Source organism: Stenella coeruleoalba (assembly GCF_951394435.1).
Source record: "Stenella coeruleoalba genome assembly, chromosome: 3".
NCBI lineage: Eukaryota > Metazoa > Chordata > Mammalia > Artiodactyla > Delphinidae > Stenella > Stenella coeruleoalba.
In genome coordinates, this window is record NC_137148.1 from 159,793,700 (window position 1) to 159,812,454 (window position 18,755).

Below are 18,755 nucleotides of genomic sequence, written 5' to 3' on the forward strand. Positions count from 1 at the left end.
ACTTCTGAAGCTTCTGCTGACAGAGTCTGGCTGGACTTCAGAAACTGCCCTTATAAGAGCCTGATGCTCACACATATTGATGTCCTAGACTCAAAAGTCTCAGTTTAGAGACACTGCACAGTTCTGTCCCCTCCTACCAGACTCTGAGACCTCTCTTCTTCTTCACAGCCTCCTCCCATTTCCCCACTCTTTTCCCTGCGATGGGAAGCATTCAGGCACTTCCTGAATATTCTCCTAGGTACATGAACCCTCCTGTTCACTCTGGATGATGAAAACAAGGCACCAGAACAGATTCTCTATTTTCCTCCTCTGAGTCCTTTCTTCCTAGAGAGAAAGACTCATTAACCCTGCCTGTCTTATTTGGGAATAAGGGAAATTTGAAAAAAAAAAAACCCCACAGATGTAAATATTTGATAACTCTCATTTTGTAGCAAGGGTGTTTCCACTGGGACCCACACCAGACCCATTTGATTTGTCCTTTGCTATCTTGATGAAAGGCCACTGAAATGAAGTGAAAAAGCCTGGGGAATGTGGAGAGTCATAATTTCTGGAGAAGGGGAAGGTCGTGTGAGTCCCCATGTTGGTCACATCTGACGAACAAAAATTTTTTAATGCAATCTGTCCATAACAGAAAGTCAAGAGTTCCTTCCCTTTTATCATTTCACACATCTGTTGAATATGAGGCAGCACACATAGTGATCTGCTTCATCCCCCACTGACTGCTTCTGCTCTACAGGAGTCCTCTGCTGAGCAGTGGGGGAACAGAGAGGAGCAGGGTGATTGTGGGCCCCTCATGCCCTACTTCACATCTCAGTGCCTTCCACCCACTGAGAGAGCCTCTGGAGTGTGGGGATCTAAGGGAAGGCCTCAGCCATGTACATCTCTTAGACCATACAGCATCCACCCTATACCAGTGATATAGGGAAGAAGAGAAGAAAGTCATACATACAATTACAGTTACAGCAGAAGTGAGAATCCCCAAAACTCAAGACAGGTACTGTTGTTGTGTGCTTCTGTTTCAGAAGTTTGATATAAAATTTTGGGTGAGAGAAAAAAACACTCTATTCTCTCATTTATCCCAGTTCAGTTAATCTTTTCTTTCCTTCCTAATTCAACTTCACTCTCTCAAATCTCCTGTCCTTCATCGTGGCCTGTTCACTGGTCTCTTAATCCATCCAGTGTTGAAAAAGTCCTAGAGATAAAAACGCTGCCTTGGTTTCCCTCCTTTTAATCTCTAACAGTATCTAGAAATATTACATTCTAAACCATTTCTCTAATCCTGTCTTCTTCTACCTGCTGTGGTTCCCCATACACATCATCAACTGTTCACTTGGCCATATTCCCATAGTTGTGTATTTTCCCTTATTTTGATGAGGATGGTATTGAAATGATGACGGGGGATAATAATTCATAAAAAGCCAATAGATAACAGTTATCATAATTATTACCAAACGTTTATTATCAGAGTAAAACTTGCAAATGAAAAATACCTTATAACACCAGGAGATTAATGAAAGTTATATGGTGCATATCTGTCATGATTAGAGCAAAATAGCTTAGAGAGTACAGAAAAGAGGTTATGGTCAAATCCCCTTTACTTAGCAGTGTAGCATCAATGTGGAGCAATTGTCTTTTTCCAACAGTGAGACAATCTTTTTACTTTAGGGTAGTGTTGGCCTTGGTGGTGGGTAGAAGAGGATCCTGCTCCCACCCAGAGAACACAAGAGCTGAGGCCCTTTTGTTATTTGGTTAGGCAACTCTACCCATCTCTGCCTCATTCTCTTAGACTTCCGCTCTCTAAAGTCTTATGCAACAGCATTTTAACATCATCAGCCACCGTATTGATGAATTTCAAACGTAAAAAATACACTTTCAAAAATTGAAAGACAGAAGATCGGAGTCCTCCATTCACTGAGCAAAAGGATTCAGCGCATTTCATGGCCTTTGCTGCTATACTGTCATTCTTCACAAATAACCAGAAATCCAAGGACTTTGTGGAGCTCTTGATCTCTTGCACAGATGTGCCCAGTTTCTGGGCAATCTCTTTGACTGACTGCTCATCCAAACCAAAATAGCTTCGATAAAGGTTCAAGCACTTCTCCTGTTTAGGCAAGTCAAAGCCACTGAAGAAGGCCATGAAAGGGATGATGGCCAAAGCGGCTGATTTCAGGGCATTCAGCCAGATCTTCTGTTTGAGGATAACTCTCTTCACCTCAATGAAAGCATCAGACAAATTGGACAACTGGAGCACAAAGGTGTAGCGCTTATGTGCAGGGAGATCCTGCAGCAATGTCTCCTGCAGTCTTGGGAAATCAAACTTATCCGGGTGAAAGTTGGAGACCAGGAAGACACACGGATTAGATACTCCGATGTTGCTGAGAATAGCCAGGTAGTCATCTCGGATCTGCTGAAGGACTCTCTCCTTTTTGAAGGATATGGGTTTGCTTTTCTCTTCACTGTGTAATTCAACATCCACCATTGTTCTAACAAAGTAGAAATTCTTCCCCTTCTCCTTGATTTTCTGGGCCAGGAGAGCATCATTTGAGCTGAACCGTGAGGAAGAAATAATGATGAAAAAGTCATAGTCATCATCTCCCACAATTTCTAGATAAGGATCTGGAAGGGAATTGGGAGTCCCAGTTCCAGGCAGGTCCCAGAAGGTCACACTGGGATATTTCGGATGTTGATAGGGGGTTTTCTTCATGGTGGTTGGCACAACTCCAACGTGAGCAGACCCCTCCTCTTCATGACCAAGACCTAACAGGGCATTGATGAAACTGGACTTCCCAGAACCAGATTGCCCGATCACAGCCACATCCAAGGGAGCGTTCTCAGAGTTCTGAAGTGCTTCCTGAATCTCTTCAACCACCTCTTTTAGCTTCCCCTCCTGAAAGACTCTTTGAATACGTTCAACACTTTCCTGAGAGAGGATCCCCCCATTGCTGATCAAGGTGGAGTAGTGTGGGACACATTTTTGGGCCAATTGCTCAAAATTCTTTCCTGACAGGAAATAGGAGGTGAACCAATCCATGCCAGTTAACCCTGGATGATCTGTGGAAAAGGAAGGGAATAAGGAGGTAAGGTGAATGAAGCAGCAGAACAGGCAGGTTCAGCTGAGGAAACACAGTGGTCTCAACAGATCGGTCCCATCTCTCACGCTTACTCATGTTACTACAGTTCATTTATTTTTCCTGATGACTTTTGTTTCCATTGCTACAGAAAAGACTATCTGTTTTCTAAGCTGATGATTTATATGTTCCAGGAGTCAGGACAATGTAGAGACAGAATAATGGCCCCTAAGATGTCTACATCCTGAACCCCAGAACCTGTGAATATGTCACTTACATAGCGAGAAGCACTTTGCAGATGTGATTAAGTTAATGATCTTCAGATGGAAAGATTATCTTGGTTTGTCCACATGGGTTAAATATAATCACAGGCATCCCTATAAGAGTGAGGCATGGCCAAATGCAGAAAAGAAGATGGGATAATAGGAACAAAGGTCGTAGTGAAGATGGAGGGAGGGCAATGAGCCAATGAATGCCAGGCAGTGTCTTGAGCCTGGAAAAGACAAGAAAATGGAGTACCTCCTGGAGCCTCCAGAAGGAACCGGTCCTACTGACACTTTAATTGGAGCCCCTTAAGATTCATTTTGACTGCTCACCTCCAAAACTATAAAAGAATGAATGTATATTGTCTTAAGCCACTAAGTTTGTAGTAATTTGTTACAGAGCAATGGGAAACTAATATAGACTGTCTGTGTTTTCCTGAAACCTGAATACAGAGCCCAGCACCTTTCCATTCTGCAGGAAGAATCACTTAGGCCAACACATTAGTGAGCACAGACGACTTCCAGAAAGACCTTCACTTCCAATAACCTGCAGCAAATCAGGACAGGACTTGCCTTGTGGGAGAGGCAGGAGACAGAGACAAGCCCACCAGGTGGCCTGCCTGCCAGGATGTATGTTCCATAAGATGGACAACCAAGAACATAGTCATTGTGGTAATAGTTACCCCATGGCAGCTTAATGTCTATTTACCTCACTTTATGGACCAGTTTGGGTGGAAGTTAAAACATGTGACAGGAAGTTGCAGAGGAAGTAAATAAGAGCCCTAATTTTCCCTATCCAATTCAGCACAGTTTTGAAACATGGGCATCTGATTAAACCAAGGCAATTTAAAGAAATTATTAATATGATATTGATGACACCTCCTATCATTCACTATGAGTGAGGAAAGTTATACCAAGAAACTGTGATTTAAAAAATATTTAGGGCTTCCCTGGTGGTGCAGTGGTTGGGAGTCCGCCTGCCGATGCAGGGGACACGGGTTCGTGCCCCGGTCCGGGAAGATCCCACATGCCACGGAGCGGCTGGGCCTGTGAGCCATGGCCGCTGAGCCTGCGCGTCCGGAGCCTGTGCTCTGCAACGGGAGAGGCCACGGCAGTGAGAGGCCCGCAGGGGTGTGCTGAACACCCTCCACTCCCATTCTACATATTGTGCAAAGACAATTTTTTTTAAAAAGTAAAATCATTACTATCAAAAAATATTAAATGAATACATGTTAAGGATTTTATTTAACTGATCACTAATGAAGGAAATAAGCAGATGTTAATGCTAGTTGAAAGGGGAATACCAAAGAAGAGACACATTTATAGCTCAGGAATATTGAAATGAATGTCAAAGTGAGACAAGAGTGCTGTCTTCTAAGAAGAAGGTGGGAAGACTATTGAACCTCAACAGACAGATTGTATTTCTATATGGGTATGGACTAAATGTGTCCCCATGAATCCATAGATAAAATGTAATGCTCAAAGTGATTTTATTAGTAAATGGACCCTTCAAATGTGCCTAGGTCATGAGGGCAGAGCCATCATGAATGGATTAGTGCCCTCATAAAAGAGACCCCAAAGAGCTAGTTTAACCCTTCTGACATATGAGCTTAAACAGAAAAGACATTCATCTAGGAAGTGTGTTCTCATCAGACACCTAATCTACATGTGCCTTGATCTTGGTCTTTCATCCTCCAGAAGTATGAGAAATAGATTTCTCTTCATAAGGCACCCAGTCTGTGGTATTTGGTTATAGCCTGCACAGAGTAAGGAAATGGCGAAGAAATGAATTATTTTGCATTGCTGTTAATTACCAAAACTCAAAGAGATTTAAATATCTCTATGGTAATGAAAGGTTAGAATCAGAAAACCCTGAGTGTGCATTAAACATTACATAGTTTACTACTGGAGAAACCAGTAAACATTCTGTTGCCCCAGATTTTCTTACAACTTTCTCAAAGAAAGAAAGAAAGAATGAAAGAAAGAAAGAAAGAGAAAAAAGAAAGAAAGGAAAGGCATCTTCAGACACAGGGGTTGTCTGTTCTTCAAAGAGGTTGGCATGAACTGCTGGATGGAATTCCAGCTCTCCACCAGCCAGCCCTGTCCTCAGTCCTCCAAGCACAAAGCTGGCCTTGGCCACTGCAGGTATAGAGTATGTTTTCCAGAGAGAAAACAGACTTCCTATGACAGAGATCAGATCCAAATGATTCCACTAAAACAGCAGAAAATGCTGAGACTGCGCAGGGCCATTCCCCAGAACTGTTCTCACCAGGAAATGCAGACACAGTGTGCTCGTGTGCTCACTGTAGAGAACAAACGTTAGCAAACCTCTGCTGCCTGAGTAATGAGGCCCAGAAGGGGGAGGCGTCAGGAAGTACAATACCTTCTAACCTGAGCCTCTCCCTCTGGAAAATCTGATCGATATTTGAGAACCCACATTTCAAGGAGGAAATGGGAGGACCTGCCATACCCTGTATGGTATATTTTCATGTATATTTTATACATTATAAAAATAAACAAAGTATATTTAATGCTGTACTCGGGTGCTGGCTGGCATAGGGATATACCAACTGACCCACAGAACACAATACCAAAATCCCTGTCTTGGACTCAGGCATGTGTGGAATTATGTTGAAAGGGAGACATATGGGTTGGCCAAAATGTTCGTTCGGTTTTTTCCATAAAATGGCTCTAGCAGCACTTAGTTATCTTTAACTTCATTTGAAAAAATTTTCCTAGAGTGTATGTGACAGCTGTCATATCAGTGTGCATTTAAAAAATGACATCAGGGCTTCCCTGGTGGCGCAGTGGTTGAGAGTCCACCTGCCGATGCAGCGGACGCAGGTTCGTTCCCCCGTCCGGGAAGATCCCACATGCCGCAGAGCGGCTGGGCCCGTGAGCCATGGCCGCTGAGCCTGCGCATCCGGAGCCTGTGCCCCGCAACGGGAGAGGCCACAACAGTGAGAGGCCCGCGTAACGCAAAAAAATAAATAAAAATAAAAAATGACATCAAAATTGAATTTTTGTGTAGCCATTTTAATATTGAAGATGGAAGAAAAAAGCAACATTTTTGGCATATTATCCTTTATTATTTCAAGAAGGGTAAAAATGAAACTGAAACGCAACAACAGCAACAAAAAAGATTTGTACAATGTATGGAAAAGGTGCTGTGACTGATTGAACATGTCAAAAGTGGTTTGTGAAGTTTCGTGCTGGAGATTCCTCGCTGGACAATGCTCCACGGTTGGATAGACCAGTTGAAGTTGATAGCGATCAAATTGAGACATTAAGTGAGAACAACCAATGTTATACCATGTGGGAGATAGCCGACATACTCAAAATATCCAAATCAAGTGTTGAAAATCATTTGCACCAGCTTGGTTATGTTAAGCACTTTGATGTTTAGGATCCTTACATAACTTATGCTAAAACAAACCTTCTTGACCATATTTCCACATGTAATTCTCTACTTAAACGTATCTTTTTTAAAATAAATTGTGGTGAAAAAATAAATAATAAATAAATTGTGATGGGCGATGAAAAGTGGATACTGTACTATAATGTGGAATGGAAGAGATCGTGGGGCAAGTGAAAGGAACCACAACCAACTGCACCAAAGGCTGGTCTTCATCCAAAGAAGGTGATGTTGTGTATATGGTGGGATTGGAAGGGAGTCCTCTATTATGAGCTTCTTTTGGAAAACCAAACGATTAATTCCAACAAGTACTGCTCCCAGTTAGACCAACTGAAAGCAGCACTCGACGAAAGCATCCAGAATTAGTCAACAGAAAACGCATACTCTTCCATCAGGATAATGCAAGACCACATGTTTCTTTGATGAACAGGCAAAAACTGTTACAGCTCAGCTGGGGAGTTCTGATTCATCTGCCGTATTCATCAGACATTGCACCTTCAGGTTTCCATTATTTAGGTCTTTACAAAATTCTTTTAATGGAAAAACTTTCAATTCCCTGAAAGACTGTAAAAGACACCTGGAGCGGTTCTTTGCTCAAAAAGATGACAAACTTTTGGGCAGATGGAATTATGAAGTTTCCTGAAAAATGGCAGAAGGTAGTGGAACAAAAGGGTGACTATGTTGTTCAATAAGGTTCTTGGTGAAAATGAAAAGTGTGTCTTTTATTTTTACTTAAAAACTGAAGGCACTTTTTGGCCAACCCAGTACATGGAATGTCAGTGAGTAAAAGAAGGCTCTATCAAGTAAATGGAGCTGTACAAACTGGTTTTGCATTTGGAGAATGTTACTGATTCCCTACTTATATCACTTTTGATAATCAACTCTAGAGGAAGAGTAAAGATCTAAACTTCAAATAGAAAACTCTATTAGAAAATATAGCAGATCTTAGGGTACAGAAAAAATTTTTAAACAAGATACCCAGAAGATAACTGTATAAATAAGATTGACAAATGGGGTGCCTTAGAGTACATTAAAATGAAAAGTTTCTGTTTATGAAAATAAATGCTTCAGGACAGTAAAAATTCTCCAGACATGTGGAGAAGATATTGGCACAAATGTCGTAAACTAAAAATCAATACTAAGAAGGTATTTTTAAAATGCCAGAGATCACTAAGAAGCAAAACAAACCAGTATGGAAGTGCAGGGCATGGGGGGAAATGAACAGATCTTTCTCAGGAAAAGAAAAAACAAAAAAAACAGGTGTGGTCAATAAGCACACAGAAAGTTTAGCATCCTCCTTAGTAATGAGGCAAATGCAAAACTGTGCACAGTGAGATGACATTGTACGTCAATTCAATTGGAAAAATTTTAAAGTTGGACGATATTGAGTACTAGGGAGAATGTGAATCAGTAGAATCTCTGAAATATAGCTGCTGGGAATGTAAAATCAATACAATCACTATGAAAAAAATATGGATTAATTTTATTAAATTGTACATTCGTGCACCTTAGGACCCAGCATTTCCACTCCTAACATGGTACCTAGGAGTCACTGTGCAAAAATGTACAGGGGACATGTAAAATGTGTTCCTAACGGCAGTCTTCATTATTGTGAGAAAGGAGAGGATAGCCATTGACAGAGAATGGATAAATAAATTGAGCTCTACAACACTGATCCATTGTTATACATAGGTAAATAAATCTTAGTAACACAACACTGAGTTTAAAATAAATAGAATTTCGTAGAAATGGTAGAAAAAAATAGTAGGAAAAAAGAATACTCTTTAAATAAATCTTCAAGAAAACACAAAAAAATATGGCTTAGGCATGCATATGTAAGTGATCACACAACAAATGACAGAAAGGAATCGTAAATACATACTTCATGACGTTGCTGAACAAGGGCTGGTGACAGAGTATGGAGTAAATAGGAACACATAGGTAATTATAGTTATTGAAGATGTTCTATTTCTTGGGACGGTTGTTCAGTGTGTAGGTGATCATCATATTATATAAGTAAACAAAGGACTTTAAAAAGAAAAATATCGCAGTTCTTTCAAATTGGTGCTGCATATATTCTTTTCTCTGCAGTCAGTCATGAATCTCTCCCTACTTCCATAGTTTGGGAGCATCAGAGAAATACTCTGTCTGACACATAGAGAGAATCAATGCTATGATGGAAGAAAGACAGAGAAATCATTGAGGGAGGAGGTGGGGACAAGAGAGGTTGTCATTCCAGGCAGAAAGAACTGCAAGGCAAAGATGAAAGATCACAAATGAATTCGACAGCTAGCTGTAGATGCAGATGAACACATACAGACACCCAATTAAAAACTTCAGTTTTAGGGGCTTCCCTGGTGGCGCAGTGGTTGAGAATCTGCTTGCTAACGCAGGGGACACGGGTTCGAGCCCTGGTCTGGGAGGATCCCACATGCCACGGAGCAACTAGGCCCGTGAGCCACAACTACTGAGCCTGCGCATCTGGAGCCTGTGCTCCTCAACAAGAGAGGCCGCGATAGTGAGAGGCCCGTGCACCGCAATGAAGAGTGGCCCCCGCTTGCCACAGCTAGAGAAAGCCCACGCACAGAAACGAAGACCCAACACAGCAAAAATAAATTTAAAAAAAAACGAAAACAAACTTCAGTTTTGGGACTTCCCTGGTGGTCCAATGGTAAAGAATCCACCTTCCAATGCAGGCGACACAGTTTCGATCCCTGGTCAGGGAACTAAGATACCACATGCCGTGGGGCAACTAAGCCTGCGTGCCACAACTACTGAGCTCGCGCACCCCAACTAAAGAGCCTGCATGCCACAAACTACAGAGCCCATGTGCTCTGGAATCCCCATGCCACAACTACAGAGCCCACGCACCCTGGAGCCTGTGCGCTACAAATAGAAAAGAGAAAACCTGTGCGCCACAACTAGAGAGAAGTTCGCGCGCCACAATGAAGAGACTGTGCACCACAGTTAAAGATCTCGCATGCCTCAGTGAAGATACCACGTGCCACAACTAAGACCCGACATAGCCAAAAAATAAATAAAATAAAATAAAAGACACAGTATTAATTAAAAACACCACTCAGAGTTCCCCAGGGCTGGGCTGGTCCTGATTGTGAGGGTCACTCTGAGTCTGGTGCCCCATTTCATAGGCTCTGACCTGGAGCGGCCATTGCTCAGATACCCCTCAATGCACACCTCATGGTCCATAGTCAGACTTTCTAGCCCTAAGTCCACTGAGATCACATGAACCTTCCTCAGGACAAGAGGTGACACAGCATGTCATGGTCACTACTGTGTACCTACCAAATGGAATTGTTTCTTGGACTCAAGCACGGCTTCTGCCTTTGCAGGAGAAACTCCTAACAGGTCCCATCAGAGGTCTGTGAGTCTCTGGCAAGGTGGCTTCTCCCTGCACGGAGTAGGAACCCAAAGTAGGATCTGGGCAGAATCCACAAGAGACATATAAAGGTTGCTGATTGCACTTTAGGGCCACACTTTGAAAACCTTTTCTAGGTTTGGGTTCTGCTTTCAGGCTAATCTGTCTATTAGATGTCTGAAATTGTTTGAACCTGGTCTCAAAGGCATTCCCAAGGTCCAGGCAGGCAGCCAAATTCAGCCTCTTTATTGGTTGACCACCTCCTCTCATGTTTCTCCATCTTCTGGCAGGCCCTCAACCCATGTGATGTTTGCATGGTCATCACTTCACCACCAGGAACTGGGCAGGCTGGAGAGCTGAACAAGAGACTGTGTCAGGCCTGTATCTGAAACCAGACTAGGCCTGGGAATAGTAGCAAAGCAAAACAGGGAACAGGAGAAAAGGGAAGGAGGACAGGCCTTAAATGCTTTGCCTAAAGCCCTCAGGCTGTGGTGTGGGCCAGCAGGGTTCAGGTTGAGTTCCTCCAGAAAAATCCTCTGCAAGTGGCTTAACTATAAAAGTGTTGCTAAAGTTGAAAATGGGTGTGGTCCTTCCATTACCTTGCAAATATTTACTGAGCTTTTCAGTTGCAATTCGGCCCTGTTCTGTGGATGACTGACAAGACTAGGCCTCTAATATCTCGGTCTCCTTAGGGCATCACACCTTCAGGACAGGGAAGTTATTCCTGGACATCAATAAGGTCTCTGAAATGCACAGAGGCAAAGCACACATGTCCTGGTTGGAGGAGGGGAGGAATGTCTCAGGAAATACCCTGTCTCCTGGTCCCACTCACGTAAGAAAAATTCCAATTGGTCTCATAAACAATCTGCAGACTCTTACAGAGTTGAAATCTCCCCTGCCCTGGCTCAGTCCCTCTGCCAAGTGAGATAGCTGCAGCAGGGACAGGAAAAGAGTCAGCTTCTCCCTTTTTCTTCCTCCTACTGACCCTGTTACAAGGATGGGAACAATAAAGAGTAGGAAAGACACACTCAGGTGGGACAGGTGCAATCCTGCTGAAGCCCCTAGTGTGGTGACTGTCTCTCACGTAGGTGGGGCCATGGGTGGCTCACACTGACATCCCCATTGGGATCTCAGGGACAGGCACAGCCCAGACCTGCAGGCCTGCTACCTCCTCCTTAGAGTTGGGCAAGGTGGGTAGCCCCAGCCTCTTACCTCCTGATATCATCTTACCCAGAAAAGAACATCCAGCCCTCACTGTTGGCCACACCCCTTGCAACAAGTTCACTAAAGTGATCTTTGCCTCTCCCTTTCTTCAACCTTTCAACTGTCTTCTTCTGACCCAGGGAAGGAATCAATGGTGGCTAAACTGAATTCACAATCTCTTAGATGCATAAGAATTTCCTATCTTATTACTGATGTTTGCAATCTCTGCCCAAACCTTGGAAGCACTGTAAGCCTTGAAAAATTTCTAACTCTGTTACACTCACACAGTCCTCTGTCTGGGGCCCCTCTCCTGCCCACAGAAGACTTGGGGAGCTTTTCCTTCTGATCTGAGAGCGAGCACATGACAATCACTAGGATGTTAGGCAGATGCCCAGGGTCACCTGGCCAGCGGTGAGCATTGCTGGGTCTCAGGCCCCCAGCAGGTGCACTGACAGCAGGTAGGGGTCAGAGCTTGCAGTCGGCAGTGGTGGATGGAGAATATGCACTCTGAGCAAAGCTGGTGGTAGCAAGTGAACCCAAGTGCTGAGTGAGCTGGGCAACACCAGGGAGCATCTAGGTCTCCTTTCCCTCAGCTCTCCCTAGGACAACCCCAACCCTCCACAATTCCATTTCTTCCTTCTGGAGCAACCTGAGCTTGGATGGTCCCAGAAGGAATTGCCTCTGTTTGGGGAGAGGACTGTTCCCCAGGGAGGGGTGACATGCCAGGAGGGCCACTGACATCTGTCTGATCACCGTCACCCTCTGCTTCCATGGAGTGCGTAAGGGAGAGGGCTCCTAAGATGGAACTTGTTTGATAACTGTGCTACTGTAAGGACATGAAAGGTGGAGCCCACACCAGGACAGGAGAACTTGGCATCAGGCTTACTCATTTCAGTGAGTTTTCATAGCAGGACCCCTCTCTGACATTCTTCAGGGACCACATCAGCACACAAATACTTTGCTGCTTCAAACCCATCCAGCCCTCCAGTGTGGAGGCAGTGTGCCTCTCATCTCCACGTTCCTGGCATTCGGGGTCTTCTGATGGAGACCACATGTGTAGAAGGAGGGCAGGACGTGCCACTCATACGCTCTTAGCGTCTAAGCTGGAGAAGGAGCCGCTGGCCATTTCTGGGGCATCTGGAATTGTGAGTCCACTAGTTCCCCAGGGTGGACCTCCCATGGAATAGGGACCTTAGATGGGCTTTCAAGGATGAGATGTCTAATGGGACATTTCAGTCCCCCTCAGTTTAATTGTGTATTAGCATTGGAGAAACTATCTCTACTGCAGGGTTCCAACTCTTCCCTTTACAGATGATGTCAGTGAGGTGGGAGCTTTTCAAACACCGTCTCCCCAGATGTGTCCTGTTCAGTACCAGGCCCTTTGATGATGTTGAGGCTTAGCATACTTTCCTGGAATAAACGAGCATGTTGATTTTCTGTCAGCCTTTCATGATAACGACCAAATGGGGAACAAACTTGGGGCTTGAGGTACATTGGATTCTGGGCTCACAGAAGTCCTCGATACCTCAGATTCCACATCTGGTGCAAGGTGGGCCACACTTCTCCATGGGTCCCTTTGGTTGGGGCTTGGGATAATTGGGCATGTTGGGAGCTATATAGAAACCAGCACGGGAAACCCACTAATGAGTGGTTTTCATTCTGCTTGTCTGAAGTTGTGAAATCTATTGTGTGGGTTATAATAAGAGTTTTTTTTTTTTTTTAAAGTTACCCACTGGAATTGAATAAAGTGAAGAGATGGCAAATTCTGTGGTAAGATCTCTTTTTCAGGTATGTGCCTGTGTCTGTGCATGTGTGTTGAGTATACTTGGTTCCTATGCAAAATGCATCTTTAATCCTGGACTCACTCATAAGACTGGTGGCAGAGGGAGAATGTAAAGCCAGCATTAGGAGCGGTTGGGAAGGAGTGGACAATTGCCCAGACCTTCACCTAGAAGCAATCATGGAGCAGTCCTGTGAAATTAGGGATTTCTCCACATGTCAATTTCTGTCTGCTTGTTGTAAAATTTACTTTAAATGGATGTATCCCCATGCTATCTTATAACCAAACTCTTAGATGGGGACCATTCCTACTATTTCAAGAGAAATTGAATGGATGCTTAGCTCTTAAGTGGTGGCAAAGGTGGCATTAGTGCTGTGAACGGCTCTGAGCTTACTGAAAAGTCCTGTATCCGTGGCTCACATTCAAAATGACCGCAAACCGCAGGTATTAACTTGAGACTCTGTGTGGCCTCAACTTAGTTGTTTAAGCAGAGAGTAACTGTGCTTAAGGATAATTGTATCCCATCTTACTCCACTGCCTAAAACCTAGCCTAGCCTCCCCTCTGATGTGAAGGCTTTGGGACTTGTGAAAATATAGTACCAGTAATATTGAGTTCATATCTTCAGAAACTATCACTTCCTTACAGAAGGGGTCTCAATAAGCCCAAAGCACAGGGGAAATGAAAACAGCATGTGAACTGTCAAATAATTCCTTCCTTTACTTCTTTATTCTAGAAGCAAATCCTCCCTTTATTCTCTAAGCACAATCATTCTTTATTCTTTCCTTTATTCTCTAATCAAATTCTTATTGAGTGTCTGCTCTGTGCCAGGCACTGTCCCAGCCCTGGAGCTTCAGGAATGGAAATCATTGATTTCATAGAGATTGCTTTCCAGGGGAGAGACAGAGGAGTGAGAGAACCAAGTGAAATGTGGGCCAAGCTTGATGTGATAATCAGAGAAGATTAGATTGCTCCCCTAGAGACAAGCACACAGATGGGGACAAGGGCAAGGAGATGGTGGATTGTGGAGATGGGAAGGGCCTGAGCTCTACCAGACCAAGACGAAACCAGCACCCGGCTGTGCAGTCTGCTAACCTCTGCACTGCCCTCAGAGGGAAAGAAAGCCTTCCCTGGTTCTCTGTCTCCGTGTTTGAGTCCCTCTTTTACAACAGCATTGTCTGTACCCTATGTAATACTGTGTCCTTTTTATAATTAATAAATAATGGGATATACATTTGACTGACTGCTGTGTCAGAAAATATAAAGTAGATCTATGCACATCAACATAGAGAGATGCCCCCAATAATATTGAGTTTAGGAAGTAAGAAACTGACCTTGTTAGGGGTTTTAATGTTTTGTTACATAGGCACGGTTGAAAAAGTCATTGACCACTGATGATTGAACTCAATCTCCAGCCCTCCTCCACTCCCTGAAGTTTGGAGGGAGGAAGGGTAGGAAGGAACTGAAACTGCCCACCCTTTAATTCTGGCTCGATCTTTCTGGCCACCAGCCCTCATCCTGATGCTCTGTAGGCTCCCTGCCCCAATAATCTCATTATCTTACAAAAGACATTCCTATCACTGAGGAAATTTTGACATTTTTAGGAGCTCCTTCCAGGAATTGTGGACAAAGACCAAATAGGTATTTTTATTATAAAACAGACTTTAAGCTCAATACTTTTTGTGGACGATTAAAGGGATAAACATAAAGCATTACTATATAGCTTTCATGGGTACATACATACATTAATATACATTAATAAATATGTTCAAATGAATATCCTGGCCCATATCAAACTGAAAAGACTGCGGTAGTCTGTGATGGGAAGAGAAGTAAACCAGGGGAAAGAGGAGAGAGATTTTTAAGGTGGGTTTTAGAGTCACAAAAGGCAAGATAATTTGAAAATGGGCACTCCTATCATTGCCCTAGAAGTGAAACCACCCAGTCCAGGGGTGAAGACCTTTACAAACACTGTCTTCCCTTGGGAACCCTAAAGAGAGGTGAGATGTGTAGCCTTAGGGAACCTCCTTGTTCCGTCTACTCAGGTCCCCCGCATCTCCTCCAGCCCCAACGATACAAGACCACATACTCACTGATGACTCCCAGGTTTGCATGCACATCCCACACTTCTCTCATCAACTCCACACTCCAGACTTGTCCCTCCTGCAGGTGGCCCTCTGAGAAATGCCCTGAGGTGACCCCACACAAGCTCTCTCTTGCACGTGGCCTGGATCAGATGTATGGACCACACATCACCCCCTTCACCCCAACATACTCTCTGCCCAGCTCCTTCTTGGGCTTGCCTGCCACATCTTGCTAACCTGACTTTCACGTTTAGATATCTCAGGCTTGGGAAAGACCCAGTTCGCTGTCCTCTAGCTGTTCTCCCAAAGCTCCTGCTAAAACCCTCATTCTGAGTTTGAAGTGAGGAGCAGGCATCACCCTCCATCTTTGCCCTGGGGATCCCACACCCTAACATCTCCCTCAAAATATCCCTTCACAAATTCCCTCACCCCAACCCTTTCGTACCTGCTATTCAGGTGAGAGCTTTGACAGTGGTCTAACTAGTTTGTGGCCACCTGATTTGAAATATCTATGTGGTGGTTCACCTTGAAATGGAGCAGCAATTATTGCCATGTATGAGCCAATAGGGAGAAAGAAAGAATGAGTCCCATTCTGATGTTACACGTAGCATCAAGGACCTCAGCCTGGAGAGAGGGTATTTTGAATGTATTTGAAATATGACCTTTAAGTCATAAAAACGAAGGGTACTAGAGCAATGAGAAGACATTCTCTTTCAAAGGTGAAAGAAAAATCAGATGAATGACCAGCGTAGGGGATGTAATTGCCACCACAAAATGCTTCTCTAATATGAGGATGATTTTAGGTTGGTTATTTTTAAGAAACAGAAGACTCAGGAAGTTGTCCTTTTTACCTTCCCCTTAACTGCTTAAAAGCATTTAGACGGGGGGGCTTGTTCCAAGAAGGGAGCTGTCACCAGAGGTCACTAAAAAGAATATGAGCTAGACATGTAGACTGGGAAATTTACCAAGGTCTATATGTTCACGTTCCTGTCTGTGTCTCATCGCCTTTACATGGCGGTCACATACTTGTTTACCAAACATTTCCTCTTCCCATTACCCTGTGCCTTATCTTCCTCACCTTTGAAGCCCTACGCCCTTAGCCCCAACTCCTTTGCTCAGAATGAATATATAGCCTTGATTGCCTGACTGCCTCTGCACCCCATAATCTTCTGGAGCCCTCTTTCATAGGTATAGTAATTAAATTTGGTTTTTTCTCCCGTTAATCTGCCTCATGTCAATTTAATTCTTAGACCAGCCACAAAAACCCAGAAGGGTAGAGGAAAATTTTCTCCTCCCCAACACCATTTTGTTAAACTAAAGCAGGAAGTGGGTGTGGCCGACCACTCCCTGCTTTGTGTGCACGTCCCCCCGACACAGTGTGATCTGAAATTGGGGTGCCCACAGCATAGGGGAGCAAAATTTCCTGTCCCAAAATGTATCTCTTTGGCATAGGATTATTTTAGGATGATTATCTTTAAGAAAGAGCTTTTATCTTCTCCTTAACTGCCTAAAAGAACTTAGATAAAGGGCCTATTTCAGGAAGAAGAGCTATCACCAGAGATTTCTACTAAGACTATGAGCTAGTGTGGTAGACTTGGGGAAACTTCGCAAGGCCTGTTTGATCAAAGTCCTCTCTGTTTCCCATTGTTTCTGCAAGGCATGGCAAACAATTGTTTACCGAACATTTATTTTTCCATCGTCCTGTAAATTGACTTCCCTCTTCGAAGTCCCAGACTCCTACCCCTGCTCCTGAAATCTGAATAGCATATAAGCCTCAATTGCCTGAACGCAGGTGTGCCTCACAGTATGGAACCCCTGCACATTCAAAGTTAAATTTGTGTTTTTCTTCCATTAATCTGCCTCATGTCATTTTAATTCTGAAACCAGCCGTAAGAACCTACAAGGGTAGAGGAAAATTATTTCCTCCCCTACAACAGGCTCAGTCCTCACCCTGCTCCACATACATGCGCCCTTTAGATTATCTTAACCTGTCCCATGTTGTCCGGCACCATCTATGTGCTGGCAACTCCCAAATTTATATCTCTACCCCAGGCATCTGTCCTGACCTCAGACCTAAATATCCTATTGTTTATACAACGTCTCCCGCTTGTATGTCTAGGATGATCTTTAGTAACTGAACAAGACCAAACCTGTCTCAAGCCCCCATCCCTCTCTTCCCTTGTCTTATCCCTTTCAGGTAATATCAATGCCACCCCTCATTTGCACATGGGGCTGTCCACATAATCTTCTTTCTCTCACACTTCACACCCCCAATCTTGCAACCTGACCAAATTTATCCAGAATCCAGTCACTCCTCCCATTCTCACCACTATTGCCCTAGCCCTGGGCAGTTCTCGGCCCTCCCTCACTCCCTTAACCACCTGAAAAGGATGACCAGGCCTTCTGCACCAAACCACAGCTCTCCACCAGCCGCCAGCCCTGCCCCTCAGGTCCCCAAACAAAAAACAAGCATCCCGTCCCTGCAAGTGCTAAGAGTTTGCTCACTCACCAGTTCAAGAGAGAAAAGACATTTCTGGTCAGAGCGCCGACCCGAATGTTTCCACTAAAACAGTAGAAAATGCAGAGTCTGCTGAAGTGCTCCCCGCAGCCCCCAGCACAGGAACAATCCAGAGAACTGTCCTCGCCCAGATAAAGGCAGACACAGTAGAGAGCAAGGACTGGCAAACTTCGGTCCTGCCTGGGAAATGAGGCCCAGGATGGGAGGCAGCAAGGGAGTACAATAGCCTCTGACTTGAGCCCCTCCCTTAGGAGGAAAAGATTGATAGTTGAAACTAACATTTCCAGAAATGAAAATGAAACCAGGGAAATCGTGTTTATGTCTTTCTCTATAGCACCACATTTTCCAGTAAAGAAAATACAAGAGTGTGACTTCCAGAGGCTCAGTGAGTAAGGAGAGGGCAGAGAGGTACTAGGGGTCAGGAAAGGCAGGTCTCTTAGGACCCCTGGGAGGTCACCTAGCCAAGACACCCAGGGGAGCACAGAGGACAGGGAAGAAGGAAGGCTGTGAGCAACTTTTCAAAGCTTCCAGTGAATGAGGGAGAAGCATTTCTCTAACTTTTCTCTGTCTTTTTTGTTCTTTCATCGTTAGGAGACCTATACCTGACTGCCACATTGTCAACCCGGGGCCTGGATCACTCTGGTGGGTCATGGGGTCACATCTGATGAGCGAATCAAACTATCAGAAGGGCCTCTGGGGACACAAGGCAAAACCGCAAGGAGCTGGGCACAGAGAGGAGGGAGGAGTCTGGATTCCTAAATTTACATGGAAGATTAAGGAGAAAATACCAAATTTTCTTTAGAAGAAGAAATGGGAGGGTTTGCAGTACCATATATGGTATTTTTCATGTATATTTTATACATTGTATAAATAAAGTATACTTTAATGCTGTACTTGAGTGCTGGCACAGGGATGAATGAACTGACCCACAGAACAAAAAAAAACCGTACATTCATGTACCTTGAGAACAAGCATTTCCACTCCTAAGATGGTACCTAAGAGTCACTATGCACAAATGTCCAGAAGATATGTAGAAGTGTGTTCCTAACA

General features: G+C 44.0%; 1 protein-coding gene across 1 annotated transcript; it reads right to left on the reverse strand.

Annotated features, from left to right (window-relative positions):
- Positions 1 to 1,505: 1,505 nt before the first annotated feature.
- LOC307184031 (interferon-gamma-inducible GTPase 10-like) lies at positions 1,506 to 17,820 on the reverse strand. Its single transcript, XM_079917278.1, has 2 exons — positions 17,697 to 17,820; positions 1,506 to 3,051 (listed from the first exon to the last, which is right to left on the reverse strand). The coding sequence occupies exon 2, from the start codon at positions 3,029 to 3,031 to the stop codon at positions 1,775 to 1,777; it is 1,257 nt and encodes a 418-aa protein (XP_079773404.1). The 5' UTR covers positions 3,032 to 3,051; positions 17,697 to 17,820; the 3' UTR covers positions 1,506 to 1,774.
- Between the last annotated feature and the right edge of the window lie 935 nt (positions 17,821 to 18,755).

What these genes read in the sequence shown, in the direction of transcription:
- LOC307184031 (XM_079917278.1), bottom strand. Translation starts at nt 3,031, where the DNA reads ATGGATTGGTTCACCTCCTATTTCCTGTCAGGAAAGAATTTTGAGCAA.